Consider the following 12,235-nt stretch of genomic DNA (forward strand, 5'->3'; position numbering starts at 1 on the left):
CCTACCATTCAAGTAAACAACTCGACAAATACCTAATTCATTTGCCGCCCTAATCAATCATGTTAAGTAAAAAGAAGCGAAAAGACAAAAATAACCTCACCACCACTTCACTTTCAATTAATAACATCGAATTCGGTAACTCCAATTTCCATGAAAATTCTAATTGTGCCGAAGGAGCAATCTAGAGAGAGAGGCTCCTGCTTCTCTCTAACCCCAGCTCTCTCTTCTCACAGCTCCTGCTCCTGCTTTTCTCTTTGGTTTTCCCTCACCCATGTGGTGACCCTTCATCCTCTGTGGTGATTCCTCATCCTCTGTGGTGAGTTGTTTTCCTTGTTTTTCCTCTTCTTTTGCATCTGATTTTGCCCTCACAAATCAAATCTGTTTTTAGATCTTAGATCTAAATCTCTAAGATATACTCTCAGATTTGTTTTTCATGGTCATTCTCAGTTTTTGTTCTTCCTTTGCTCCTCAAGATTTTCAAACCGTGAACAAATCTCCTTCTTCTTGTCTACCTTGTCCTGCCATGGAAGCTTTCGTACACCTCTGCAACCACCTCTTCAGATCTCAGGTTTATTTGCTAAGATCTATTTTGGCTTGGTTGTTGTTGTTCTTTTATGCGAGATCTTCTCGTAATCGGTCAACTGGAGAATGTATGGCGGCTCTGTCCGTATCCTCACCTCTGCAGACCACCCTTGGTTACCAATCCTCGCTTGCGGTTTCCGTCGGAGCTCCGGTGACGAATCTGCTATGGCGGCTACAAGTTGGAGATGAAGAAGAAGCTTTGATAAGGGTTTGGGTTTTTTGGGCTGCTTGGGCTTTTAATTTTTAGTTTGGGTTTTAATTTTATCCTACTCATGTCTTAATTCGTATGAATTTCTGACTTTGAGGGGTTTGTTGCCTGTCCTTGGCTTTGTTTGGGCCTTCTATGCATTTTGGCTTTATGAATATCAGTTTCACGACCAAAAAATAAAAAAAAAATCGGAAACTCCAATTTATGGCAAAAACCAGCAGGGAGTTATCCCCGGACAAGTTTAGTCCACACTCCACACTCCACACTCCACACTATGTCAGTATACACCAAAGATGGATGTGAAATGTTGGGAGGGAACCAAAATCCCAAAAAAGGGCAAACTCCATTTTCCGCCGACACCCTACCAACGAAGGCAGCCAACCAAATTTACGAAAATAGCCAATTGGACATATGACTTGTTAGGAAGGAATCGTTGTCTATACTCTATACGGTATACAGTTATATACGGATACCTGCTATAGTAATTTGAAAAACTGAATAACGGAACGGAATAAAAACCCTTTCCCTTTTCTATTTTCTGGGTTTCGACTTTCGATGGCGATGTGAGTTTTTTGTGGCAAAACTTAGAACACGTGTGGTTGATTGATACCAAAAAGAAAACAGAGGGCTTTTTCAGAAGAGGCCACAGTGCAGTGCACTTTCTCGTGTAAAGGTCCCAAAATTTACAACAGAGCTTTGTATTTACTCGATCCAATCATTCCACTGTTTCCAATTTTTTTACTTTGGTTATTTTCTCAATGAAACCAACTGACCTTGCATTGACTCGAACAATTGACCAAAGCTTGCAGTAAATACTAGACACTTATTATGGTTTCTAGATATTTATTACTTTCAGTAATGTGATTTTCTAGATTTCATGGAGAAAATAAACTTAACAGAATAACAATTATCAATGCAGAACCACTTTTATTTTGTGGTGGTCACCACCCTATTAAAACTTGTCACGTCATATAAAATTAATTGAATACTTAAAATATAATTTTTTAATAAAGCATCATGATTAACTATAATTGTGTTTTATAACACATGACAGTTTTGTATTGAGTGGTGGTATCTCCACCAAAATATTGGTGGTGAGCAAATTTGAATACTAGAATTTATAGTCTTATATATACACATAAAAGAAGAAGATTTAATCGGACGGTGCATTGGTTGTTCGAAATCAAACATTCTAGTTGAGGCAAAAAGAAATACGAAACCAAGAACTTTATGTCAATTCCATATTGTCCAAATTTTAGGTAGAAGTATAGACCTCACAAGTTAATTGTATCAAATCTAGTTTCAATGATGGACTAGATTCAAAAAATATCTTCAAAACAGTGTAGTTTCGAGGTCAGAGAAATCGTTACAATTATTTTGAACTAAGATATTTCATATTTGATCACCGAGGACAAGTAATATGAATAAAAATTTTGAAGTCCCAATTTGATTCTACACGATTCATTCACTCGATTATAGCAATTAGATCGTAACACACTCTTATAATTTTAAATACAGTACATACTATATGATAAAAAAAACTGCATGTACATACAACATTAGTGTGAGCACATTTCTTTCGCCAAATAAACTTATATCTAACATTAAAAAAGAGTATTCAGTGCACCAACGTGCATTTGCTACATAAATGGATGGCTGGATAAAATCAACTATATTATTTTTGTTATTATAAAAAATATTGTTTATAAATGTTAACGGACAAATTTACTGAAATTGCATATTCACTGATACCGTAGTGCATAGCTTAATTTTTCTTTACATTACATAGAACGATCAAAGCTGTGACATATCATAATCTTTTCCCATTTTCTTATCATCACACTCATAATGTGAGCTCATCAAAACAGCATTATTGTTTGAAAAACTTTTACATGACCTCATAGAGGGTCACACTCATTCATCTCAAGATTAGTACCCCTCCCTAGCATTTATGAGAGGCACATGAAAGAGCAAAGAGTAGTAGCCCACCCGACCCATCACCCACGACCCACGACCCACGACCCACGACCCATCGAAGACACTGATAGTTTACTTCTACAGCAAAACGAAATCTAGATAACACACCCACAATCCACCCCTCCACCCAATACCGCGCCAACACGTGTCCCTAAACCCACAACGTCACCATCCCGCTTCCCAATGGGTCAAGTAAGTCTCACTGTCTCAGTCTCTCTCTCCCCTCCCTCTCTGAGCCACTGCCTCTGTCTCAGTCCCTCTCCACCCACCCGGCGCGAAATTACCTTCCTGCCCTTCTCCCTAGAGAGCTGTGAATACGCAGTGTGAGAAAGAGAGAGACTTTAGAGGAAGAAATAATGTGCCACCACAACAAGAACAGTCCACCTCCGAATCTTCATCATCACGTGAAATTTCAAACCAGGTCGATTTCTATGATGAAGATGATCAAGGAGGAAGAAGAAGAAGAAGAAATCAAGCCGGTAAAGAAAGCTTCACTGAAACCGAAGCGATCAGCGGCGGCGGCGCGGAAATCGAGGAGCCGGAGAAGAAAACCGAAGTACTTGAGCCTCCGCTCGTCGCGGCTCTCCGCCCGAAACGACGTCGTCGCCGCCTCCTCCGCCGATACGGATTCCAAGATGACTGCTGCTACTACTACTACGGCGGTGACGCGCCTCGGCCACCAGCTCAATTTGTTTCCGTTGCATCCGGAGCTGAACGCGGCGGAGGCGGATCACCAGTCCGACGACAACGTGGCTCTGCTGTTCGAATCCGACGGCGGAGCCACTCTCCACGGGCTGCTCACCTCCGCCGACACCGCCACCACCACCACGACGTCGACAATGTCGTCCGATCACGACCAGACCGAGTCCAGTTACGGCTACCGCCGCGGAATGGAACGCGGCGACGATATCGTACGGTCGGCGATGAGGGGCAGCGGAGGAGATCGGAGCGTGGAGAAGTGGGTGTGTTACTCGGAGCTGGTCAAGGAGGAGGTTGAGTTAACGGCGACTACGACGAGCTCGGCGAGCACGTGTTGCAGTGTCGGCGATGATCGGAAAAGTCATCGGGATCAACGACTGGCGTTGAAGCTTGACTATGAGGAGGTGTTGAATGCTTGGTCCGATAAGGGCTCGCTGTACATTAAAACCGAAGACGGCGAACCGCCGCCGCAAACGGTGCCGGACTTGCTTCAGGATCAGCTCTTTCACCACCTCCATGATTCCACTGCCAATGTAAGAACCACCATCATTATCATCATTAATTTTTGTATTAATTACTAAACCCTAATTTATACCAAGTAATTTCCGCTTGAAGTTTTTAGATTGTTTATGGAATTGGTTGAATTGATTAATGTTAGCTCACGCTTTTAGGGTAGGAGTGGACTGGAAATCTAATAAATTAATCAGGGCCCTACCACTTTTTGCCTGCTGGGACCCACTTGATATGGCCCTTGTGGCCCAACTTACGTTTATTTATAAAGTCCGGCCCGTAATTACTTTGGAATTGTTTGTGTTGGGTTGGGGTTTGCAGATTGAGGATTTATGGAGGGTGCCCGAAGAGGGTGGGAGTGGGAGTGGTAGCGGTAGCTTGGAGAGGAAGATTCAAAGACAGGCGAGTTTATTGAGATACAAGCGGAAAAGGGAGAACAGGCTGTTTTCTAAGCGGATTCGGTATGAAGTTCGGAAGCTAAATGCCGAGAAACGACCCCGTATGAAGGTTGGTAACCAGGGCTAGCTCCTCTCCCTTAGTGATGTTTAATACCCTAGATTGATGATTTTTAAAGCTAATTGTTTGTTACAAACTGATGCTGCAGGGTCGGTTTGTGAAGAGTAGTTGAAAGCCAAGATGTAGGGCATGGATCATATTAATTAATTACTTCAGGAAAAAGGAAAGGATGATCAGCTTGGTTTTTGTGTTTATGTCAAGAATTAGCTACTATGATCTTTTCCTTTTACTTTGTGTTACTGTTTTTCCTTTCTTTTCTAGATCTATTTTGCCTGTTACATGGGGAAGAGAAGGTAATAATGCTTCTTGCTAGAAAATATAAATATTGCGTAAAATCATATACGGACCAATGAGACCATAACTACATACAATTATTTTCTTCTTTCTTCGAAAAACATATCACAATCGTGTATGGCATTGATGCACCTGTTATTACTTAGCTTTAGGGTTTAGTATGTTTCATCTATTGTTGCTTTGTTGCTAGTAGCATGTCTCTCCCTTCAAAGTTGGTAGTGGTATGTCTCTTCCAAATTTCGGATTAGTTCCAAATTTAACTAGTACTATTCACTTTTCTTCTTTCTTCGAAAAACATATCACAATCTTGTATGGCATTGATGCACCTGTAATTACTTAGCTTTTAGTTTAGTATGTTTCATCTATTGTTGCTTTGTTGCTAGTAGCATGTCTCTCCCTTCCAAAGTTGGTAGTGGTATGTCTTCCAAATTTTGGATTAGTTCCAATTTAACTAGTAGTATTCACTTTCGGTGTTAGAAGAGAGAATCAAAGATCCAAATTCGAATTCCCTTTGTAATACTAAATTTAGCATCATTATGGAGATGCGGGGAGAGAGTTTGTTCTCTTCGCGTGCTATTAAATAGTATGCTTAGTGTGCCCTTATATGCAGAAGTCATAACTCATTTGCATCATTTTAGTATCTGCATCTTATGATCCATATCCATCCCTCTTCTAATTTTTTTTTTATCACTTTTTTGTTCATCGGTATCGAATCATATAAGAATTTAACGGTTAAATTGAGATCTTATGTGTTGAAAAAATGTTTTAGTTATAACTAAACAAGTTGTGATTAGCAAAATATTATGCGGTACTGATCATTCTTCATCCTGATTATATTGATTCACGGTACCATTCACATGCATGTTTAAAAAATCAATTCCAGTTTGGTTAGGATTCTTTCCTTTAACAATTAGGAGTCAATATATATTATGTTTCATGACATATGACATATATAAACCTTAATTTGAATCTACAGAGCTCCTAACACGCTAGTAAACGATCCTCAATGAAAGCACTTTGTCCCTAGTTCGGCTTCCCATTTGGATTAGGATTTTGTTTTCGTACATCCCATGGGTCCATGTTGTATTGTTAAGGTCATAGGCAGGCTTGAAGCAAAAACAAAAAAGCACCTTCCTTTTACAGAGATTGAAGATGGTTGATAGACTGTCCCATAATCTGCAAAAGCAGCAGTTTTTGTAGAAAGCATCTCAACAGACCTAGACCATAGATAGTTGCGATATAAGTCGGTGGTAGTTGCTAGACCTTGACCATTAAGCAGGAGGGGGAAAAAAAGGACAAAGACCTAGACCATTAATGTAAGTCGGTGGTAATTGCGATAATTTTGGGAGAATGAGAGGTTACATTTCTTTAGCGGGTCTTTCAGTTCTTGACTTAATGGAAAAGAGTATAGTGAACTTGAAGTGTTGAACACTGCGTACATAAACCACATTTGTCTATAATTACTCTCCATTCTTGATTGCTTGATCCAACCATTCATCTTGATTACTTATTCTTGATGAAAGCCAATGTGTTCAATCAGCGATCGGATGGGGAAATCCGAGTGTAGACATATCTTTCTTAGTATGGAACTGCACTTATCTCATAACTTCTAAGGTTTGCCCCATTTTGTAAGTTGGAGGACTTGATGACTTTTAAGAAAATTAACTTGCGATATTTATCGCATGGCTCAAGAATTTAGTCTATAAATACCCTCCCTGCAGTCCCTTGCATCATCATCCAAGAATTTGAGTCTACAAAAATCAAAAGTTTCAAAACATGGGGTCATCCTTGTGTGTGGTTTCAGTACTAGTACTAGTACTAGTTGTGTTATCGTTTCATTTTGTGGTTGCAAACTCATCACGCTCTTTGCAGCAGCCATCTTGCCATGATGAAGAGAGCTCTGCCTTGCTCCAGTTCAAGCAAAGAATTGTCATCGACCCATATGCTTCATTTTACCATGGTGCTTATCCGAAGATTTCAACATGGAAACCACCTCTTGAAGGAGAAAACAAGACATGTTGCTCATGGGATGGGGTCGAGTGTGATGAGAAGACGGGTCATGTAATTGGGCTTGATCTCAGTGGTAGTTTTCTCTACGGCTCTATCAACTCCAACAACACCCTCTTCTGTCTTGTTCATCTTGAGAGGCTCAACCTTGCTGACAATGATTTCAATTCCTCTCAAATTCCTCCTACCATTAGGAACTTTCCAAGGCTCAGGTATCTCAATCTCTCTATGTCGGGCTTTTCTGGTCATGTCCCATATGAAGTTTCACAATTGTCTAAGTTGATATCTCTAGATTTATCTCAAAATGATAATATGTTTTTAGATGAAAGATTCTTGAGAAGTCTAACTCAAAACTTAACTGGCCTAGAAAAACTTGATCTTTCTTACATGAATATATCAGTGCCCGACACCTTGGCCAATTTGTCACATTTGACATCCCTCTCCCTTAATACTTGCGGCATGTTCGGCAAAATACCATTTTCTCTTGGTAATCTTAGACATCTCATCTATTTGGACCTTGGAAGTAATATATTTACTGGTCAAATCCCTGCTTCCTTGGGAAACCTTACCCAACTAACAGAACTTTGGCTTTCTTTAAATCAATTATCTGGCCACATCCCTGCTTCCTTGGGAAACCTTACCCAACTAACAGAACTTGGGCTTTATTCAAATCAATTATCTGGCCCCATCCCTGCTTCCTTGGGAAACCTTATCCGACTAACAGAACTTTGGCTTTCTTTTAATCAATTATCTGGCCCCATCCCTGCTTCCTTGGGAAACCTTACCCGACTAACAGAACTTTGGCTTTATAGTAATAATTTTAATGGTTCAATTCCTCAGTCCTTGTTCAATCTCATTAATCTCCAGTCCCTTTATCTAGATTATAATCATTTGAGCGGTACAGTAGAGTTCCATAAGTTTGTTAAGCTACAAAAACTCACCTCTCTAGATCTATCAAGTAATCATCTGGAAGTGCTCACGGAATCCAAATCTTTGAATAATGCAACTATTGCACTTCCGAAGTTCGAGTATCTAAGATTGAGTTGGTGCAACCTAAGAGAGTTCCCAAGTTTCCTGAGATCTCAAATGACATTGATCGAGTTGGATCTTTCTGGAAACAAATTGCAAGGCCAAGTGCCAATTTGGATATGGAACACAAGCACACAAACTCTACGGGCGTTGAACATTTCTCATAACTTTCTGTCAGGCTTTGTGCAATCTCCAGCTGTTCTTCCATGGGCTAACCTAGAAATGTTAGACCTTTCATTCAACATGTTTTCTGAATTATTATTGTTAACTTCAGTTGCATCCATCATATACTATAACATTGCAAGCAACAAATTAACGGGACAAGTTTCACCAATGATTTGCAATATGACTTCTCTTAAATACCTTGATTTGTCAAACAACAAGTTGGTTGGCGATCTCCCGCAATGTGGGGGGAACTTTAGTGTTCAACTGGAATATCTCAAACTTGAAAACAACTCATTTCATGGAATTTTTCCTCAATCATACACCAGTGGAAGCAATTTAAGGATGATGGATATTAGTTACAACAATTTCTATGGGCAACTACCGAGGTCGCTAGCGAATTGTGCAAGTCTTGAAATTTTAGTCGTTTCACACAATAAATTTAATGATACATTCCCCGTTTGGTTAGGGGCTGTCCCTGAGTTGAAAATTTTGACAATGGACCACAATATGTTCTATGGAGTGATTGTGAAACATCTCACTTTCCCGATGCTGCGTATTCTTGATTTGTCTTACAATAATTTCTTAGGTGAGTTTCCATTTGGATACGTTTTCTCTAGAAATGGGACAAGTATCACTGATGATTTGGAGTATTACCACACTAATGACTTCACATATTACGAAAATGTTTTCTTATATTACTCAATCACAATAATGAGTAAAGGTGTGGAGAGATACTACCCGAAAATTCAAGAGGACTTGATACTCATTGACATCTCAAGCAACAATTTTGAAGGGAAGATTCCTGAATTCATTGGGACACTAAAGGGGATTTGGTCGCTCAATATCTCCAATAACAGTCTCACCGGTAGCATCCCCTCATCCTTGGGCAACTTATCAAGGCTTGAATCGTTGGATCTTTCACATAACAAGCTCTCTGGTGAGATTCCTCAGCAACTGGCACAAATTGATTTTCTCACAAAGTTCAATGTCTCTTACAACAATCTCACAGGCCCTGTACCAAGGGGAATCCACTTCACTACATTTGACAGCACTTCATATCAAGGAAACCAAGGATTGTGCGGAGACGTACTGCCAAAGAAATGTGAAAATTATGAGGGCACTCAACTTCCACCTTCAACATCAGAAGATAATGACTCGGACGCTGGAATTGAATTGGATTGCAAATTTGTTGTGGCAGGGTTTGCGAGTGGCTTGTTGGTGGGAGTGGTTCTTGCAGACTTTGTGATTACCAAGTGGAATGTGCGGTTCATTGAAATTGTTGCGGTATTGGTTAGACTATCAAAAAGGATGAGAAGGCCCAGAAATTGATTGATTGATATCAAACTATGTTGCTATTTGTTTTTTTTAAGTTGTCTCTAATTTGTTGTATATATGCATGCTGAGGGAGGGTTTGTAATATTTAATATGAATAACTTTGGACTTTTTCTTGGAGGGTTCTACAATTCCTCTTTATTTGTAGTAGCAAACATATTGAGATAAAAAAGAGGTGTATGTTCTAAATAAATTTAATCTCATCTAACGTGTCATATAAAATAACGTCTTGAACTAAATCAAATAATTCGAACTCGATCTTATTCAAATTCTGTTAGGACATAGTATTTGTTGAAGGACATAAATACAGATGTATGTTATGTATAAACAAGAATATATGAAATAAAATGATATTTGAGGGATCCAGAGAAGCAACTAGAAAATGAAGTTTTGGTTAAGGGCATTAATAGATCCATATCTAAACCCTTTAGGCTTTAGCCTTGCTTAGACACACACCGAAAAAAAAAAAAAAAAAACCTTTAGCCTTGCAAAAGAGTCCACCTTGCCTTTGAGAGTGTGGAGCATCCTCAAACTGCACAGTTACAAAACACTGCAAAACAGAATGGTTTGGAGTCAGTTTTAGCCTTTTAGGTGAGGCAAACAAAAACATAGTATATTGGGACACCATTGTGCTCAAGAATGAGGCAATCTACAAAATAATATATAAAATTGACCTGCAATCTCTGCATGCGTTTTAGCTTCTTCAGACATGAGATTAATATCCCTAAAAGTGCTCTTCTTTGAAAACATTTTCCCTTCAACAGACTGGAGTTGTTTGCAAATGCAGTCTGGTATGTCACACTCATGAATGCATGTGAAATGTGGAATTGAATTTTGAGGTTCAATATGAAAAATTAGCATGTTGAAAAATTAGCATCTCAACTAAGGTTATTATGATGATTAATTCATTGGCATTTTATATTTCTAAACCAGTATTAATGAAATCACCAAAGATGCTGAATGTGTAGCCATGTCCTCCCTCAGACGCCTATAAGGATTTGAATTAAAAAAGAATTGGTGCGTATCCATGTGGGCTCTGATCATAGAGATACAGAGCAATATAACGTCTTTGTTGGATTTTTGATCGAAGACTGGGCGAGTTTGTTGATAATAATAAAATCGAGAAAACTTCAGCTACCATCCCCAAATTATGCTGCCAAGGCCAATTTGATACCCGAACTCTCAAAAGTATCAATGTGATACCTAAAGTCGTATTTTAACTTCAACGTGATACTTCCGTCAAAAAATTCTAACGTCTCCGTTTGTTTGCTGACGTGGCAAGCACGTGGCCCCCCCAAAAAAAGTGCAATGACCAATTTACCCTCTCTTTTTTTTAATTCATTTTTTTTTTCTTTTCATTTCCTTTTCTCCTTCTTCTTCTTCTTCTGGGATCGATCGCTCTCTCTCTCTCTCTTCCTTTCCCAATCTACTCATCTCTCCTTTCTATCACAAAAAGGCATATCGGAATCCACAAACGCAATCCTTCTTCCTGCCTTCCCACTTTGCAAAGTACATCAATCAGAGTGTTATAGACGATCACATCTAGTTCAGCGGAAACCCCCTTTACCCCTCCACTCATCTTTTCAAACACCTCCAAGGCAACATCTATTCTCCTGGACTTGCATAACCGATTAATAAGAATACCAAAAGTTATAACATCGGGCTTAATGCCCATCTCTTCCATCTTCGCCATAAGCTCACTCATCCTCTTAAAATCATTATCTCTTCCCAAAGCTGTCAAAAGCGCATTGCACGAAGTAGCTTCTACAGCACCACCCATCTTCATGACATCATGTAGAACATCCCAAGCAATACCAACCTTCCTATTCCTACACAAAACAGTGACCAATTTCGTAAGTATTGTGTTATTAGGAAACACACCATGCTTACCAAATTTCGACACCAACTCCACAATTTCTTCCTCACTGACACTCATCCCTATCTGCTCTCTCCTCAATAATGAGCCGATCACAACATCGCCGGTAAAGTCATCAACCCGAAACTTCGCTTCTGGCCCTGGGTGAAGCATTTCGTCGAGCACCTTCAGTGCATCATCTACTCGCCCAATCTTCAGCAACATCCCAATCACTACATTGCGAATATGAGTAGTTTTCAACCCCAAATGAAGCTCGTTAAACACTGTGAGAGCCTCGTCCTCCATCCCAGCCGCGCCCATGGACCGAACAAGCAGACCTGCGGCCTTGATATTCAGCGGGACATTCCGGTCCTTGGCCATCTTGTAAAGCTCAAAGAGCTTCTTTTCCGAGGTGGGCTCTTGCAATGTGAGCTCCAGAAGGGCCTGGAATGCGGAGGAAAGCAAAGCCTTGGATCCTGGAGGGGTTCCTGCAACGTTTTCGGAGACGTAATCGAAGAATTTGAGGGCTTTGGAGGGAGCACCGAGGCGGCGAGTGATGAGGAAAAAGGAGCGAGGAGAAGGAGAGGTTGAGTTGGGGAAGAGGAGGGTGTGGAGTTGGTCAAAGTTCCAGTCTTTCTCATTGGGTCGGAGGAGTTGGAGGACTTGGGTTATGAGGGAATCGTCATCTTGGGGTGGTTGGTTCGGATCAGAATTGGGATTGGTGCAGAGGTGGTTGGTTCGCTTCGCCATCGGAATCCACTTTCATGCACCGCAGGTGCTTCTAGTTCGATCTGCCTTTTTGTGATAGAAAGGAGAGAGGAGTAGATTGGGAAAGGAAGAGAGAGAGAGAGAGAGCGATCGATCCCAGAAGAAGAAGAAGAAGAAGAAGAAGAAGAAGAAGAAGAAGAAGAAATGAAAAGAAAAAAAATGAATTAACAAAAAAAAAAGGGTAAATTGGTCATTGCACTTTTTTTGGGGGCCACATGCTTGCCACGTCAGCAAACAAACAGAGATGTTAGAATTTTTTGACGGAAGTATCACGTTGATGTTAAAATACGACT

The 12,235-nt window shown here is 40.1% G+C and overlaps 3 protein-coding genes and 1 long non-coding RNA gene across 4 annotated transcripts; 3 read left to right on the forward strand and 1 right to left on the reverse strand.

The window, feature by feature from the left end:
- The first annotated feature begins 163 nt into the window (after nucleotides 1-163).
- LOC133707081 (uncharacterized) lies at nucleotides 164-903 on the forward strand. The gene is made up of 2 exons (XR_009844905.1): nucleotides 164-316; nucleotides 448-903. It is a non-coding gene; the product is annotated as an uncharacterized LOC133707081 (long non-coding RNA).
- Nucleotides 904-2,975: 2,072 nt separating this feature from the next.
- Nucleotides 2,976-4,830, forward strand: LOC133726671 (zinc finger protein CONSTANS-LIKE 8). Its single transcript, XM_062154268.1, has 3 exons — nucleotides 2,976-3,999; nucleotides 4,298-4,483; nucleotides 4,581-4,830. The coding sequence occupies exons 1-3, from the start codon at nucleotides 3,124-3,126 to the stop codon at nucleotides 4,602-4,604; spliced, it is 1,086 nt and encodes a 361-aa protein (XP_062010252.1). The 5' UTR covers nucleotides 2,976-3,123; the 3' UTR covers nucleotides 4,605-4,830.
- A 1,601-nt stretch (nucleotides 4,831-6,431) lies between these two features.
- Nucleotides 6,432-9,510, forward strand: LOC133726670 (receptor-like protein 7). Its single transcript, XM_062154267.1, has 2 exons — nucleotides 6,432-8,924; nucleotides 8,997-9,510. The coding sequence occupies exons 1-2, from the start codon at nucleotides 6,563-6,565 to the stop codon at nucleotides 9,314-9,316; spliced, it is 2,682 nt and encodes an 893-aa protein (XP_062010251.1). The 5' UTR covers nucleotides 6,432-6,562; the 3' UTR covers nucleotides 9,317-9,510.
- A 1,235-nt stretch (nucleotides 9,511-10,745) lies between these two features.
- LOC133734420 (pentatricopeptide repeat-containing protein At3g61520, mitochondrial-like) lies at nucleotides 10,746-11,924 on the reverse strand. Its single transcript, XM_062162078.1, has one exon. It carries the CDS (start codon nucleotides 11,922-11,924, stop codon nucleotides 10,746-10,748), a length of 1,179 nt encoding a protein of 392 aa, XP_062018062.1.
- Nucleotides 11,925-12,235: the final 311 nt, after the last annotated feature.

This window comes from Rosa rugosa, chromosome 1 (genome assembly GCF_958449725.1).
Source record: "Rosa rugosa chromosome 1, drRosRugo1.1, whole genome shotgun sequence".
In the NCBI taxonomy this organism is placed as follows: domain Eukaryota; kingdom Viridiplantae; phylum Streptophyta; class Magnoliopsida; order Rosales; family Rosaceae; genus Rosa; species Rosa rugosa.